Source organism: Chelonoidis abingdonii, chromosome 2 (assembly GCF_003597395.2).
Source record: "Chelonoidis abingdonii isolate Lonesome George chromosome 2, CheloAbing_2.0, whole genome shotgun sequence".
Classification (NCBI taxonomy): Eukaryota; Metazoa; Chordata; order Testudines; family Testudinidae; genus Chelonoidis; species Chelonoidis abingdonii.
Window position 1 is genome coordinate 246024836 of NC_133770.1, and position 17634 is coordinate 246042469.

At 41.5% G+C, this 17634-nt stretch overlaps 1 protein-coding gene across 2 annotated transcripts in view; it reads left to right on the forward strand.

The window, feature by feature from the left end:
• ZFHX4 (zinc finger homeobox 4) overlaps positions 1-17634 on the forward strand; it is a 181825-nt gene that overhangs the window by 28528 nt on the left and 135663 nt on the right. For both annotated transcript variants that reach the window (XM_032767922.1, XM_032767923.1), the window contains exon 3: positions 1-492. This exon is cut by the window's left edge and continues 11 nt beyond it. In XM_032767922.1, coding sequence (XP_032623813.1) covers positions 1-492 — 492 coding nt within the window. The remainder of the gene's footprint in view (positions 493-17634) is intronic.

The window sequence follows — 17634 nt, forward strand, 5'->3', positions numbered from 1 at the left end:
CTGCCGCCTGAAATCCGGCTTGCCAGTGGTCAGCTAATGGGTGATGACCTGTCCCTCCTTACTGCAGGAGAGCTGTCACCTTATATCAGTGACCCAGCACTGAAGCTATTCCAGTGTGCTGTTTGCAACAAATTCACCTCTGACAGCCTGGAGGCCCTAAGTGTGCATGTGAGCAGTGAACGCTCTCTCCCTGAAGAGGAGTGGAGGGCTGTAATTGGAGACATCTACCAGTGCAAGCTCTGTAACTACAACACTCAGCTCAAAGCCAACTTCCAGCTCCACTGCAAGACTGACAAACATATGCAGAAATATCAACTGGTGGCTCACATTAAAGAAGGGGGCAAAACTAATGAGTGGAGGCTGAAGTGTATTGCCATTGGCAACCCAGTTCACCTGAAATGTAATGCCTGTGACTACTACACCAACAGTGTGGATAAATTGCGCTTACATACTACCAATCACAGGCACGAGGCAGCCCTGAAAGTATACAAGGTAAGCCAGTGACAGCAATTTAAGTTGCAACAAAATAGAGGAAATTAACTGTTTCAATGCTAGCAGAATGAGACTATGATTAATCAGCAAATTAAATGGTTATTGAATAAATTTATAATCAAACAATAAAGAAAAATCTGTGTAAGCAAGATGTACTGCACCTGGAGAATTTTATAGATTTACCCTATGCCCCATTTAGTTTTCACTTGATTTGAACACAAAATGCATCACTAAATCCCCAAGTCAAAAATAACATTACCACATAATGTATGGCTACAGGGATTTTAAATCTATTTTATGATTATAACCACCTTTGTCAGCTACATTTTAATTGTAGATGTTTTTTAAGCCACAGAAAATAATGAATATTCCATGCCCTGTATAGGAAAAGAGGTGGTTTTCTGGCATAGAAATTTGTTTGCAACCATAGCCACACTGTTTTACATCAGTGTGTACAGTAAACATATGCACACGCCACATTATTGCCAAGAGTATTGAAATGTAAACACTGTCCTTTGTCTGCCCTGCTTTTCCAAGCCAATAATGATTTTCACAAACATGAAAGGGTGTGGTGTAGATAAATATGTTAGTAGAATGGCAAATAGTTTTTTCCAGTAAAGATAAAAATATATGAAGATGTAATGAATATGTGGGAGTGATGAACAGCATTTATTACACAACTTGTCATGACTTTTTCCAAACCCTAATTACTGGGTAACTTATTTTCTACAGTATGTTTACTGGACTGGCTTGATTGTGTTGGTTCTTGCACAAAATGTAACACATTCATTTCCAAGATTAATAACTTAGTAACTTATTAAAAACTTTGTCTAGAGGATATTAAAATTCAGAAAATATTACAAACCATTAGTCACTGTAACAAGCTCTAAATGTGATTAGAAAATCCATTTTGCAAGTGTTACCTATTGATTTATACTAGAAATTTGTGATAACTAAACTATCAGGAGTCAACGGCTGATTATAGTACCTATGCTGTTTTTGTAATCATATTGAAAATTTATACACCCACAAAGAATGGAGGAAAAACTCAGCAGATCTTTAGTTTAGGCAAGAAATAATATTTCACTGGACTTTGGCCAAGTTCAGATGTTAGTTTCTGAATTAACACACTGTGTGCAGTGCCATGGTAGCTGTGTTGGTCACAGGATATTAGCGAGACAAAGTGGGTGAGGTGATATCTTTTTTTGGACCAACAGAAGGTGATATTGATATTACCTCACCCATCTTGCCTCTTTAATATAGTGGACACTAGTAAAAAAGTATAGAAAAGGTCTTTTTTAACAGGATGGCTATAATGTTAGTAGTTTATACTGCAGATAATGCATATGTAAGGTCTTTATTTTAATAACACTATGGGGTCCATATCATCCTCCCATAACTCTAACTGTTGTTATTAATTTAATTTAAAATGTACCCATCAATAGTTATAGGGAAAATATTTTAGAAGTTACTCAGTTCCATTTTCAAAAGTTTCAATTGCTGAAGTCACTTTTAAAAATGGGACTTAAACTCCTAAATCACTTAGGCGCTTTAACTTTTTTTATCCCTTGGCATATATGCAGATTTGCAAGACAGAAATTGCATCCAATGCTCAAAACTAATCAGTCAAAACTAGCAATCCACTCAAACTGACACTGTCCCCCTTTATCAGTGCAACCCACCTTCCCTGGAGAATTCCTGACCAAATAGATTTGGCTTTGCAGCATGTCCTTTAGGACAGCTAATTCAGAGTCTTAAGGACAAAGAAAAAGGAGTAAGTTTCAGATTCTAGGCCTCCTCACTGAAAATGCCTTGCCACACATCCACTCCCTTTTTAACGTTTGTTTTGTTAGTCTGAGCAGTTCAGCTGATCGGATCTGATTCAGTGAAGGACAAGGAAAGTGGCAGTCTTTAAAGTAGCCTGGACCTGAACCATTTAGGGTGAAATTTACCACAGTGCAGAGGGCCTGCACAAGGCCCTAAACATCACCAGAGTCAAGACCTTATGTGGATCCTTTGCACTGGGGTTAATCCACCATTAGAGCTTCAAGGAGTTACAAAAGCATGCAGAGGGGAGAATAATCAGTGTTGCCAGTTCTTGCGATTGCATCACCAATCTCCTGGCATTTGACATATTTCTTGAAGCCACAGTCCCTGGAGTCATGTGAGGAAGTGAGAGTTTTTGTTTTTTAAGAAAGTTTCTACGTCCTCCCTCTTGATTGCAGAGAAAAGCTTTGAAAACTTGAACTAAATAAAATAAATAAAAAGAACCCTGTAAAAGGAATAAAAAGAAATCTCATGAGTTTTCAGCTAGGCTCGTGATTTTTTTGGAGCCTGACTTAGATATTTTTAAATGGTTGGGGTTGGCAATACTGGAACAGGTTCCTATGGATCAAAACGTTCTTGTTTCATATTGTTTAAAATAATACTTAATGGTCCTGATCCTACAGCTTCTTGCACATCCCCCAAGCAACTATGGTAGTGGTAGGTATGCAATGAGGTTTTAGGGTGGAATTGTATGATATATTTCAAGTCTGTAAAGTTACCAGCTGGCAGAGCTGATAGTTTAGTCAAGTCCAGGTGAAGCAGTTGATAAATAGTTTTAAGCAAGCCATTTTGAACTTTTTCTCTCTTGGTACATCAGATAAACTTTTAGAGTACCTAGGAAAAAACATGAATTTATATGAATAATAGACATTTGTCTTCAGGCGATATAGAATTTTCTCAAATTGTGTTTTATATTCAAGTAGCTTCGTTAACTCTTGTAAAATTAGGATGCTATGAATATGGTTTAGTAAGAAGAAACTTTTACACTAGAAGCATATGAGAGCATAGAAAAAGGAAACTATGATTTTGTTTCTTTGTTTTCTCAAGTTTTTTTATTTTATTTTAGTCACTTATAATCTTTATTTAAATGCTATTGCTTGTGAGTTTTCTTTTTATAAATGTTGCCATAATAGCTTGATTTTTCATTTTGGGCTTAACTGTTGATGAACTAAAAGGATAGGTCTTTGTAACCATAGCTTTTAAAACTACTAGGAACATCAGAGCTTCTCTGATGAAGTGGCTTGTAGCCCACGAAAGTTTATGCTCAAATAAATTTGTTAGTCTCTAAGATGCCACAAGTACTTCTGTTCTTTTTGCGGATACAGACTAACACAGCTGCTACTCTGAAACCTGTATAATTTTAGCCACTTTTAAAATTAAATTTTAAATATGGCAAAGTAAAACTTTAGCTGTTTTTTAAGTTATTAACTCACCTACCCTTCCCCACCCCCTAAGCCCCGCTCTTTTCAGTATCACAGTATTCCAGTGGTATTAGTAATGTGACTGCTAGGAACCAGAATAAAGACAGTTTTACCATGAATGAACTCAGTTTGGGCTAAATGAAGTTCTAAAACACTAACATTTGAAATTATGAAGCTTGGCATTAGAAAATTAAACCACAGAAGACTTATGAATTCTTTGCAGTATCTATCAAGAAGTGTTCAATAACTTTATAAGTAAATAGAAGAAGATTGTATAGCAACAAAGTGCATTTCCATCCTGCAGGAGTAAGAGTTAAACTTCTGCAGATTTAGAAAGCTGAGGTAGCACAGTGATCCCTGTTGATGTAACATAACTATAATAACTACTCCAAGGAAACCATTTTGTATCTGAGTAAGATATCTTGGCATACATAAAGTAGTTTTTTGAAGTAATTGTAATATGTAAACAGTAAAATTAGTTGTCCTATTGTATTGGTTGATGAGGAATGTTAATTAACTGAGATGTTAACAAACATAGTCTAGACCTAGCCAGATGATTTTGTAATTTCAGAAGAAAATGCTAAAATTAGTCTTCCAAAATTGTCTGTGTTTATTTACTGGGTAATATCTTCATTGGGAAATGTATTTTATGGCATATTTACCTCCCATTATTTTACATATATCGTTGTTTAGAGTTTAAGGGAACTTGACAAGCAGCAGTTAGCAGACAAATACTCAGCTGTTCGAAAACTACTTTGCTTTTCTCTTTATTGACAAAATATTGATTCATAACACTATTAATGCTATGATTGTCAGTTCAATTTGAATAGATCGCTTTACCTCTCGTGTTCTGAAACAGAAAGGGTATTACCCGAAAGAAGAGAGTGACCTAATTCCAGTTTAAGAAGGTTAAAGGTTAAAGGTTAGCTCAAAAGCATCATCTGCCTAGCTGCTTAACTTTAAACTGATCAATTTAATGAAAATCTGTTTTACAGATGGTGTTTTAATGTCTTTGGCAGGATTTAGGCAGCTTTAACGTTAGACGTATGCTAGTAAAAATTATTTCATTATTTGACCAGAACAGCACCTATTCTTTTAAGTTTTAAGGTAGAAGGCATGTGGGATATGGTATTTTGGCAAAGGACCCAGAAGCAGAAAGTGTTGATGATCTTTCCATATGGGCTCAAAACCAGAATACCTTTATGTCTATTGCTAATGATGGCTGAGGAAACAAACAAAGCTGTATTCATTTTTTACCATAAAACTTTACTTTGAATTCTTAAAAAAATCAGCCAAAACTGTCTTTGGAAAAAGTCTTGTCTTCACTGCCTAAAGTAGCACTCTAATTTTTTTAAATATGGGTAGAGTGAGCTAATTATTTTTACTTCTATTACTTTTATTCCTTAACTATGTTTTGGTAGATTTGCATAATTCTTTCCCTCTTGGAACACTGAAAGGAAGATATTTTAATTATACTATTTTTAATTATAATGAAACTAAGATGACAGAGTTTAAAGATTATGTATGAGAGATTCCCCTAATAAACTAGGAGTCAATCCCTCAACTGGTACAAATCAGTACAGTTCCACTTATACCAGCTAAATATCTGGCCCCCTCTATTGTAATCAGTAAGATTATCAGTAAAGATTGAAAACCAATATTTATATCTAGTTGTCAAATATATGTAATTCAACAGGAATTTCTTGCATATGTCTTAAATGTGTAATTCACTAAAGCTCCAACCCCGTTGCTGAAATGCATATCAGTATTACACACAATCATTTTAAAAGGAGTGCTCTTTCCTTTGACCTTCAAACTTATTTTAAAAAGAGGTTACAATGAGTCTTTGTTTTGCTCACAAATGAGCATAAACAGGTTTCTAAAGAATCCAATAAAATGAGATAATCACAAATGTATAACATCACATATTGAAAGGATGGAAGAACAAATGGGGCTTTTACTATATTTTATAGGATGGATTTATAGTCTCTTCGTGGGTCACTTAGGGCCAAGAATTTTCATGGTCAGCTGAGTGGTCTTGCTAGCTAGCATCCTCTGGAGGCAATACAAATACCATGCAGCACCTGCTCTTCAGCTGGGGTTGTACTTCTATGCTTTTTTAAAGCAAGGTGTCCACTTCTCTTCCAGTTCAAAGTCAAAAGCTTAAGTATTCTAGCTTTCCCCTGCATCTGTCATCAGTGAAGCAGAATAGTCTGTCTGGATTCCATAATACTGTTTGCATATTGGGATTTTAAATCAGCCAGAGATATTGAATGCATTGCTTGTCTCTATCACGAGCAAGGAGGCACAAATGGGATATAGTCCTTAGGTAACTTTTAGCGTTACAGTCCCCCAAGGAACATTACTTAGGTTTTCTCATTATCCTTGTTATGGATGAAAGCATCAGTCTTATGAATTAAAACCTGGGAGGAAGGGGGGCATGAAATGATGGGAAGGGTGGATTCAAAATGGACCAACAACCTCAATCACTCAGTTTGCTTTATTCTGTTTGGCATGAAATGATGATGCTTTCATCAGTTCAGAATTAACATGAAGTCACATTATTTTCATATCAATAGACCTGCATCAACTTTGTAATTTAAAATCAAATATCCCAGTTATGTGCCATTCCAATTATTGAACTGTCATTGTTCCAGTATGATGGTAAAAGAGGTCAGGAGATTATGCGGCACTTATTTTGCATAAAAATTATTGTGCAAAAGGAAATTGGAATGTCTGTACATCTGAGGAGCCAAAACATGTTTTGCTTAATCTTATTCTAGTCATTTGTTTAGGTGAAGAAAACTGTTTTCAGAGATAAACAAAAGTTTATTCTTTTCTATTGGTAAATACAAACCTCATTATGGAAAATATTTCACTTTTTTATATTAATCTCAGATTTATGTTCATGCCAGGATTGAAATGCTGTCTGAAATTTAATTCATATAGCTAGCTTTTTGGCAATTGTAATTCAAATTATTTTACTCACATGTACAAAGAAAAAATAAACATTGAAAAATAATTTGTGTAGTAGACATATATGTATGTGTACTATATATACTTAATAGATAAGATCAAGTTATTAGCTAAATAGTAATTTTAAATCACCTTTTTTGCTTTAAATTAATGAAAGAAATTTAGTCTTGCACATGAACCTACTATTTCTAATACATATAAATATATAAAAAACATTTCAGTATGTGTACATATGTTGCCTGATTTTTCAGATGTGCCCGCAATGCCCTCCAAAAATCACACCAATATAGTGTTCACTTTTCAGTAAAGCAGAAAAGACACTCAAATGATTGCTTAGTGCATCCCCTCCACTTCCCGTGAAATTCAGGCCATGTCTACACTACTGGCTAAATCAGCACTGCTGTAATTGATGAAGTGGTGTTGATTTAGTGGCTCTGGTAAAGACACATTAAATCAGTGGGAGAGCATTCTCCCATCAATTCTGTACTCCATTTCCCTGAGATGCATAAGGGAAGTCGTCAAGAGAACATCTCCTATTGACACAGCACAGTGTAGAGATCATGGTAAGTGGATCTAGCTGCGTCGACTTCAGTTACGTTATTCACGTAACTGAAATAATGTCACTTAGATTGATTTACTATGGTAGGGTAGACCAGCCTCAATCTGAGGCTAGTCCTGCAAGTCTACTCCTTGACCATAACCTGTGCTAGGCCACTTAGGCACCACTTCCATTGTGAAGGTGGCTGCCCAGTGAAGCATTCTCTACTCACCCCTCATGCAGAGCAACAAATGTGAGCATATTAGACATGGAAAAGGCGATGTGTAAGGGATCAACCCTACTTATTCTGTATGTGGGACACACAAAATGTCTGCATAGCAGCTGTTTTGTGTGCCTGCAAGTTATTCTGGAGATGTATGTGATTATTTCTGACAGGGGTCCAAAACAGGGATGCACTGTACAGTATATATACAGGCAGTGATGAGCTGCCAAAATCTTAGGAACCGGTTCCCTACCGGGTCTTTGGCAGCATGGCTCCGGCGGGTGAAGGAACCACCCGGTGAGTACACCTCCCACCCATGTCCTGCCCCCAACTGCCCCTCTCAGAAACCGCAACCCATAACCCCCAGCCCTCGCTCCTTGTCCCCTAACCACTCCTTCCCTAGACCCCCCTACCCTAACTGTCCCCCAGGACTCCACTCCTTGCCCAACTCGCCCCGCTCCCTGTCCCCTGACTGCCTCAACCCCATTCACCAACACCCCGACAGACCCCCAGAACTCCCACGCGGTGCCTACCCAACCCCCTCTTCCCCATCCCTTGACCGCCCCCCAAGAGCCTCTGCCCCATCCAACCCCCCCCACTCCCTGTCCCTGTCCCTGCCTTATCCAACCACCCCAACTCCGGCCTCTTACTCCCACCGGGGCCAGGCCAGAGCCACGCCGCGCAGCCGGAGTCGGGGCCGGGGATTGGACTCGGGGCCTGGCCGGGGCCGGAACCGCGCCACGTGGCCGGAGTCAGGACCTGGGATGGGGCCCAGGCTGGAGCTGCACGGCGAGGCTGCAGTCGGGCCTGGCCCGAGCCGGAGCCGCGCGGCCAGAGTTGGGCCCGGGGCCCGGCCCGGAGCTGCACCGCGCGGCCAGAGTTGGGCCGCGTGGCACCTGGAGCCCTCCTCGCCCCCATCCCCACTTATAATGAGCTGATCCGTGGGAAGCAAGGGAGGGGGAGGAGGTGGAGCTAGGTGAGTTGGGGCCAGGGGCAGGGTAGGGAACTGCCACAGATTTTGTTAAATTTAAAAGCCTTTTTAGAACCAGGCCAACTGGTTCTAAAAGGGCTTCTAAATTTAACAACCAGTTCCTGTGAACCAGTGGGAACCGGCTCCAGCTCACCACTGTATACAGGTATGTACACAAGTACATTACAGTTATGGACTTATCAGCCTCTCCTCATTAGCTTCACAAAGTAGGTTTTTTGTCATGTTTAACTACTTTTTGGTTTTGATTGGTGTTAGCTACTTCTAACATTTACCAAACTATAGGGACCCTCTCCCACATTTAACCCTATTTTAACAGCTAAAACTAAAGCACTGGGCCGAAGGGAGATCTAATCTGATGAAACCCTCTCCATATGTAGCAGTTTCTTACTGTCTGCCTCTGATCTGGAGTTGGGGATAGTTGCCTGTTGTTAGGGAGGGCGCATCTCCTTCCAACCTGAGGAACCCTCCCCCAGCCCACACATTTGTTTATCTACCCATCCTATTTAAATGCTAGGAGGATTGGGAGTAATGATGGGGCATACTATTGTGCCTACTAGAATTAAGCCCTGCGATTTCTAAAATGTGCAGAAATGTGAGTGTGAGAGAGATTGTCTAGATAATTATTCTGGTCATTTTTGCCCTACTAGCACAATAGTTCTTAATTTTTGTAGGTAACACTGTCAAAGAGCCTGATGCTGCCAGGTGCTCTGCTACCCCACCTCCTATTGGATTTAGCAGGAATTCAACACATTGTAGGAGATGATGGGCATTTAGGAGAAGACCCTAAGTGTACCTGAATGGTTATAAAATAATAATTCTGGATAGTACAATAAGTATGTAACCTGCATCTAGTTTTTCCATTAATATGTTAGAGTAGACAGGTTATAATTTTTGTGCCTCAGGATAGCATGTCTCTTGGAACAGGAGACTTCACAAAGTGAAATAGCACAGAATGACTCAGTGGTGCAGTGGTAGGTTTTCATGCTAATATATAAAGAAAGCTTAGGTTCAATAAGTACCATGGGACCTTCCCTTTGTGGATTGCCAAGAAGAAGCATGTCATGGAAATGACCCACTTGGTCTCCAGAGGGATGGAGCCAGTCTTGCTGTTTTACAGCCCACAGATACATAAAGCATCATCTAACATGGCCTCAGGGGAAGCTTCATATGCTACTCTCCCTTTGGGAGGTAAGGTATTAAGATAATCTTTAGCGTTTAGAGGCAGGGGGCATTGAAGGAGATGTAGTCCCAGAATGATAAAGTGAGCAAATTCCCAAGCCTGGGGCATCCTGCCACAGCAACAACAAAAACAGAGAAAAACCATTTTTTTTTTAATCAGGTGGAAGAAATGTGAGCATTTCTATTCTCCCTGCTAAACTATGCATTATTCGTGGGAGCCATAACTGATTATATACTCATAATCTTGTTTCAAGAACGAATATTTGATCTACTGTATTGGTGGAACTGATCTGATTAAAGAGTCATCCTTTCTCTGTTTGAAACTGTTGTATTTGAATATGATCAAGTTTTGTTCTTAATACAAGTAAAGCTTGTAAGGATTGCATTGTGACTGGCCCAGAGGCAATTACCCAAGGGTTCGGGGGAGGGTGTATTAGACTCTCTCCTTTCCCACAACAATGTCCATTTAATGGGCTGTCCCAGTTTTAGTCCATGTGCTCCCCTGAAAGTCACCCCAAATGGAGCAGGAATATGTGCTAATCACTCTCTGTGCTGAGCATGGGGAGAGGAACACACTGCCCTAGCCTTAGCGGTAATGTGGATACTCATTCCCCCTACTTTTGTTGGAGCTCAGGGATGGTTTATGCCCAAACTTTCTGGGAAAAAAATTAATCTTCAGGCAGAGACAGCTCAAAAGATGCTGTTTCAGAAAGTGCTGATCACGTAAACATAGGGATATAACTGAAACTGTTCTGAAACCTTAGCTATAACAAGGGCTATCAACCATCTGCTGTAGAACTCTGTACTTATATGTCCTGCTCTTATGCCCCTTGTGGGCAGTGGGAGTCTTTCCACTGATTTCAGTGGGCTTTGAATCAGGCCCTTAGTATGTGTCACCGCAGTATCTCCAAACTGCTTTACAAAGGTAAGAAAGTGTTGTGTACATGGAGTACTGAAACGTCGCAAGTTTCCCAAATTCACGCACTAAGTCAGATATTACTGGTATGATCTTGTAGTCCCAATGTTTAAATTCAGGGGTAGTGCTAGTACCAGTCCTAGTGGGTAAGTAGACATGGGCAATCATACCAAGTTTGCTAATGAAGGAGGTACTCTCTGAACTATCAGAAGCTTGATTGAAAACTAAATCTAAGGAAGATCTCACTATTCCAACTCCTCAGGCCTGCTGTGATGGGAGCATGAGAAAAAGATGCGCCTCTCAGAAGCAGAGCAACCCCAAGTGTCTTGGGGAGGAGGATTTGCCAGTTTTGTTTTGTAAGCACTCTTTGACATTTGCAGTTAAGCGCTCCATGCATGTACAGCTAGTGAAGGACTGGAAATGAGGACAGTTGAAACTGTGATCAAAAGGCCAAACAGTAAGGGTCTGTGAAGGTACAAGTACATCCATGATTCAAAGCTTTTGACCCAAGAGAAAGTCAGGATTCTTGTGGGATGTATCGGAATTTGCTCATGTAGAGTCAGCACTTGTGTACCTGAATCCACCTGCCACAAAAACATTTTAAAATGATTTCACCAAGTTAGTATCCTATAGATAGTCACTGTACAGACACATCACCATCCCTGTATGGATCCACAGATGTATCAGGCCAGATTCAGCCCTGCACGGGGACAGGACAGGCTGCTTGCACGACCTACATTCCGGTTCTGACAGGTGCTACTGTAACCACCCACCACAAGCCAGAGCCACCCGAAGGTTCTCTGAGTTATGCTTCTGCTTCATTTGGCCCTTTATGGATCACCCCATGTGTTCTCTGTCCCTGTTGTCTCTTGCCCTGGAATGCATTCGTCTCAGGCCTTTCTGCCCTTGGGCTGCTCTGAAACAGCCCCTGAAACCCTCGCCTCCCTCTGGTGCTCCTGCAAAGACAGCTCTGCACTTGATGCACCGGCCCTTTGCATCAGTCTGTTGTTTACCTGAAGAAGGGGAGGATGTGAAGGGCATAGGCCATAATGGATTGGGCGCATTGTGAATGTCCTCCTGTTCCGCTGCCATTTTTTGCAGCAAAAGAGAGATTAAAAAGACTGGGACTGATCAACTTAGAAAAGAGACGACTAAGGGGGATATGATAGAGGTCTATAAAATCATGAATGGTGTGGAGAAAGTGAATATGGAAGTGTTATTTACTCCTTCTCATAATACAAGAACTGGGGGTCACCAAATGAAATTAATAGGCAACAGGTTTAAAACAAACAAAAGGAAGTACTTCACAGAATGCACGGTCAACCAGTGGAGCATTCCCAGGAGATGATGTGAATGCCAAAGGTATAACTGAGTTTGAAAAAGAATTAGATAAGTTCATGGAGGATGAGTCCATAATGGCTATTAACCAAGATGATCAAGGAGCCAATCCCTGCTCTGGGTGTCCCTAAACCTCTGACTGGCAGAAACTGGGAGTGGGTAATGGGATGGATAGTGAAAAATTGTCCTGTTCTGTTCATTCCCTCTGAAGCATCTGGCACTAGCAGAGGACAGGACACTGTGCTAGATGGTCCATTGATCTTACCCAGTATGGCTGCTCTTATCTTCTTAGAGCAAATGTCATAAGTAATTTACAATGCTGAAGTTTCCTTCACGTATGGAACTCAAGTGTTTAAGAATAAAAAATCCTCACAAATTGTGAAACTGCTGCCTTTTAAACAAGTGAGATTTAGCATTTGGGGGGAAACACTTGCAAGAGTGTTTCATTCACAAACAGTGAAACTGAATGCAGGCTAAGTTGCACAAGTAGAACTTGTAGGAGTGCTCTGTCCATGCAGCTAAGTTGCTTCCAGCCTAACTCCCCACATTCCCTAGTTTTCCGATGTTCCCTCAATAGCGTAACAGTCCTTCCAGTGAACATGGACCCTCAGATTCCTGTTCCACTGATCATGATACATTTCTGTTTTATAAACATTAATAACAAATAATTGATGCCCAGACCCCACCCCATGTCTCTTTGGCCAGAGATTGCTAGCACATGGCTGAGTTGTCTTTAAACAGAGTTAGCTAGTTAGAGTCACTGGGATTGATCTATGTCTGTCTCCCTGTCACCTGTCTCTGAGTCTAGTAAACTCACTGTCTGTGGACTCTCCTCCCTTCTTGTGGAGTTGGCTTCCAGATGGCTCTGTGTGTCTCTGTTCTCTGATGATCACCATAGGCTCTCTCTGGGTATTTGTCAACTGGCTTGTAAGTGCTTTTTGTTCTTTGGTTCACTTGTCCCTCATGTGTAGTAACTTCATCTGACTTGGATGCCCTACACCTTTCATGACCCCTTTAGTCAACTACTTTTGCTGTCTCTCCAATGCCTGGATATTCAAAGGAGTGCATTTCACTAGAGTCCATAAGTCCCTGGCTGACTTACTTCAGTGTCTGCTTTCTCTGATTGTTGGCCATCTCATCTCGGCAGTGTCCTCTTCTTTCTGGCTCCCCCTCACTGGTATCAGGGTTTTGGTCCTTTGTCTCATCAGTGTCTGTGCAGGACTGTTTTGGCACCCTTGTGATGGGGTATTTCTGTGTGCCAGAAAATGCTAACAAGGAGTCTGAACCACAAGAGACAGCCTTGTGTAACAGTCTCTTAGCTGTTTTTACAGCTGATTCCACCTTACTGTTACTCTGTGGGTATGCTGGGGAGAAGATATTGTGCAAATTCCTTGAATTCTTCCAAGGCAAATTGGCATCCTTTGTCAGCAAATACAGTGTCTAGAATGCCATAGCAGGTCTTCAGTTTGCCAATCACTGACTTGCTTCTTGTATCAGGCAGGGCATCAAACTACCAAAAATTTGAATAGTAGTGCACTGTAATCAGCTACTGCTTTTCCTTGAAGGTTAATAAGTCTGCTACCACCTTTCCCATGATGAGATGGGCGGCTCATTTGGTAAGAGTCTCTTTCTGCTGGTAGTTATCACACGACTGACAAGTGCAACATCCTTCTATTAAGGAGCAGAGTTCTGTATTCATTCCCATCTAATAAACACACTCTCTGAGCTGTCGGTGCCCAGGTGTGAGCCATGTATTTTTTGGAGGACATCTGTATGTAATGCAAGGTTGGGTACAACAGCTCTCTGTGTTCCAAATAGGATTCCATCCACTCAGTTCATCTTTAATTTGAAAATACGGTTCTGCGCCTATCAGTATTTGGCTTTCGTCTTCTGGATACCGTGTTAGTATCACTCTCTTGACTGCCTGTAGTTGGATGTCTTTTTCCATAGTTTCTTTGATTTCCATCCACTTTGCTGTTGAAACTGGGAGACAGTGCAGCATGTTAATGGAGTAAGTGTTCTGATCCCCTTCCCCAAGCTCGCTGATGCTGGGTATATATGTTCTGCTCAGGGTGTCAGCTAAAATGAGTAATTCTCCCGTACAATATCTGATCTCTCCCTGGTAGTGCTGGAGGTACATCAACATGTGCTGCAATCTCTTTGGGGCACTAGGAAGGAGCTTTGTGATGATTATCTCTAGGAGTTTGTGGTCTAATTGCTGTATTACTGGGTGGCTATAGGTGCAGTGATGGAATTGCTCCACTCCAAATACCACAACCAGAAGCTCTTTTTCCATTTGGATGTATCCCAGCTCAATCTCTGACAGGACTCTCCTGGCATAAATGACTGGCTTCTCCTGCAAAAGAGGTACACCCAATCCTTTGTCCAATGCATCACACTGGAGCATCAGTGGCTCTCCAGGCTGGTAGTACTGCAGGACAGGGGCATCCATTATCATTCGCTTCAGCATCTGCTTTCAGTTTCTTTGCTGTGAGCAGATGTCCAATGTATGTCATCTTGCTATTTGAGTCAAAATTTTGCTGGGCTGAGTTTTATGTTCTTGTCCCTGCCTCGCTGTAAGGGAACTTGTCATTTTCTGTCATGGTCTCATTCAGTTTCTGTATCATTGCTCCCTTCACTTAGAAGGAGGATATCATTTGCAATTATTTTTACCCCAGGCAGCCTTTCCAGTACTTGGGTGAGTCTTCTCTGGAACACCTCAGGTGCTGGGCTTACGCCCATTAGCATGTGCACCCATCTGCAGAGACCAAATGGTGTTGCCAAGTTCTCAGCAAGTTGGACTCTTTATCCAGGCTTATGTATCTTACATCACAGTCCATAAAGATTCTGGCTTTCTTAAGTTCTTCCAAGATAATATCAATTGTGGGTTGTGGAAAGTGGGACCTTTTCAATTCCCAGTTCAGTGGTTTTGGGTCTATGCAGATGAATAATTTACCTCATGGCTTCTTTACCACCGCCATGCTACTTACCAAGGCTATCCTGGCCTCTATAGGTGCTATGATATCCCTGCTCTGCAGACTTTCAAGCTCCTTGCATACTGGATTATGTAGTTCCACTGGAATTTTCATTTGTGGTAAGCACACAGGTTCCACTGTGGAATCTGCTTCTAGTTGCAGCTTTATTCAAGGCACTGGCCACCTTTGAAAACATTCCCATAAGCTTTAAAATTGTCTCCATTGTCCATGGGACATTCCATTTTGCTTCTTGCATTGAAGCTGTAAAATTCTGACGCTGAACCCTGATTAGATCCAGGGCTTGTATGGCTGTTGCTGTAGGGGTCTGTGATTGTGACTGTCCACCACCACTGTTATTTTTTTGGTGAGTTACTATGAGGTCACATTTTCCTAGAGGGTGAGCATTATGCTGTCATTGCACATTATTAGATTGTGCCTGCTCTTTGTAATGGGTGTGTTCAAGTCCAGTTTCCCTGAGAAATCACATTGCAGGAGATCCGGTTATCCAGCTCAAGTTGCACAGGGTAGTTCCCTATTAACACTGTTGCATGCTCGAAGGCTGATGATGTCCCTTGTTGCTTTCTTCTCCCAACAGCTTGAACCTGATTCACTGTCAGATGCAAGGAGAGAGTTGGGACATCATCACCCCCATCTGATGTGCCCTCTCTCTCTCCTACATGTCTGAATCTTTCTGAGACTTTCCTTTGCTCTTGCACAACCTGCTAAAATGGTTCAACTTGCTACATTCTTGCAAGGCCGCCTTATTGCAGGGCACTTCTCCTTTACCAATTCGTCTTGTCTCACAGAGCAAATGCATCTCACTATGGGTCTGGCTACCTGCTCTCATTTGCTGTTGTCTCACTGAATGTGCTGTGCCTCCAAGGGCTTTAATCCTTTCTCTTGGGGCTTCTGCTGCATGCCCATGTCTAAGTATCCCAAGTGTCACAGACTATCCTGTCTCAAATAAAGGATTCTGTCCCAAAATTGCATGTAATAGCCATTGTGTGTAAGGCTGTACATAGGGGTCTATGTCCTCTCCTTTGGATTGGTCTCTAGTGAGGAACTTGTATCACTCCACAGTTTCATTCTGCTTTGGGAAGAAACAGGTCCCCAGGGATCCTAGGACTGCTGTGAGGTATGAGGCAGTGGTGTGCTTCATTGGGGTGCAGATCTCTTCTGCCTTGTTCCCCAGTCAAGAAAAATAATAGCGTTACTTTCCTGCTGTGGTTTTCCTCCTGCACGGCCAGGTGTGTGTGCAGCTCGAACTCTTCCTTTCACCAGCTCCATCTCTGGGCTAGGTTTGGATCTGCACAATCCAGGGTGCCGTGGGACTTCCGACTGAGTTCCACGGCTCTGGCTATCCAGTGGTGCACTTCAGAGAACTTGCAGCTCAGATATTTCCCCCATGTTTCATTCTCGAAGAGTGAAGCTGAATGCATGTCAAATTGAACAAGTGGAATTTTATTAAGCCCTGTGCACTGCTCTATCCATGTGGCTGTGTTGCTTGCAGCCTAACTCCCCATGTTCCCTGTTCCACTGGTGTCCCATCAATAATAGTCTCCCCATGGAACATGGACCCTCTGAGTCCAGTTGCACTGATCATGATACAGTGAGTTCTTCTTTCTAGGAGTGAATTTGTTATTCTACAGCAGTTCTACTGGCTTTGTAAGGTCAGTTGTGGTCTAGGGGTTTGAAACTAGGATCCAGAAGAATAGGCTGAATTCTCCACTGACTTGCTGTGTGACCTTGGGCAACTGATTTAACCTCTCCGTGTTTCAGCTAACCCTTCTGTAAAAACGGTGTAATAAAGCTTATCTATCTTTATGACCTGCAGATGAAAAACCCGTTAATGCCTTAAGTATTAGTACGAGGTATTATTTTGGTGCTGGTGGTGAAAGGAGTTTGGTAAGCGTGTTTGGTAATCTAATAATAGAAAACATTGAAATCTCGCGGTGCAGTTTTCAAGCTTTTATCCCAACTCCCTCAGCTCTTAGGCCTTGCAGAGAAAGTTTAAGCTTTCTCTCTGTCCCACAAGGCTGTTGTCTGCCTTCTCAAGAGGAATTAAATTACTCTCCCTTTTTGTCCTCTGGCCTGCTGGTTACCCTATTAGTACTAGTGAGCAGGCTCAGTCAGTAGTTGGGAAGGTAGAGTGTGCCTTGTGGGAAAGAGATAGCTGACTTCCAGTTAGTCCTGAGTTGAGCATAGAGTCACTTCCTAATCCATTTGCTGTTCTTGATGAGCCTCATGAATACTATCACATTCTCCTTCTCTTGATGAGTCTAATGGATGCCACCTCATTCTCCCTGTATGTAAATCTGCTAGAGTGGCTATTGCTGAGATAAGGGAGGTGAAGGCAGAGTCTTGAGATGCTCTCACTCTAGATAACTCTAGTAAGTCAGACATTGTCCAAGAGCAGAGTTGAGGAGAAACAAGGTCTCACTGCATGGAGACAGGCGTCTTGCAGAATAAATTTCTCACACCTGGGGTGGGTTGTGGGAGGATGGTGAAGATGTAGGTGAGGGCTTCTAAAAGTGCCTGAGCATTCACTGAATTTAAAACCATGTGTGTTTGTGTATACGCACTACTGGTCATGTGTCCGTCTCCTGCCAGAACACTATACAAATGTGCGTATAATATAGTGTCAGTAGCACCTGCTATAGTAAAGACAGGATTCCAATTTTCATTCTTATTTCTCTTTCTCAGTTTCTCATTACTTTTTCAGAAATACTCTTCCGGGGGTGAAATTTCATATGCTTGG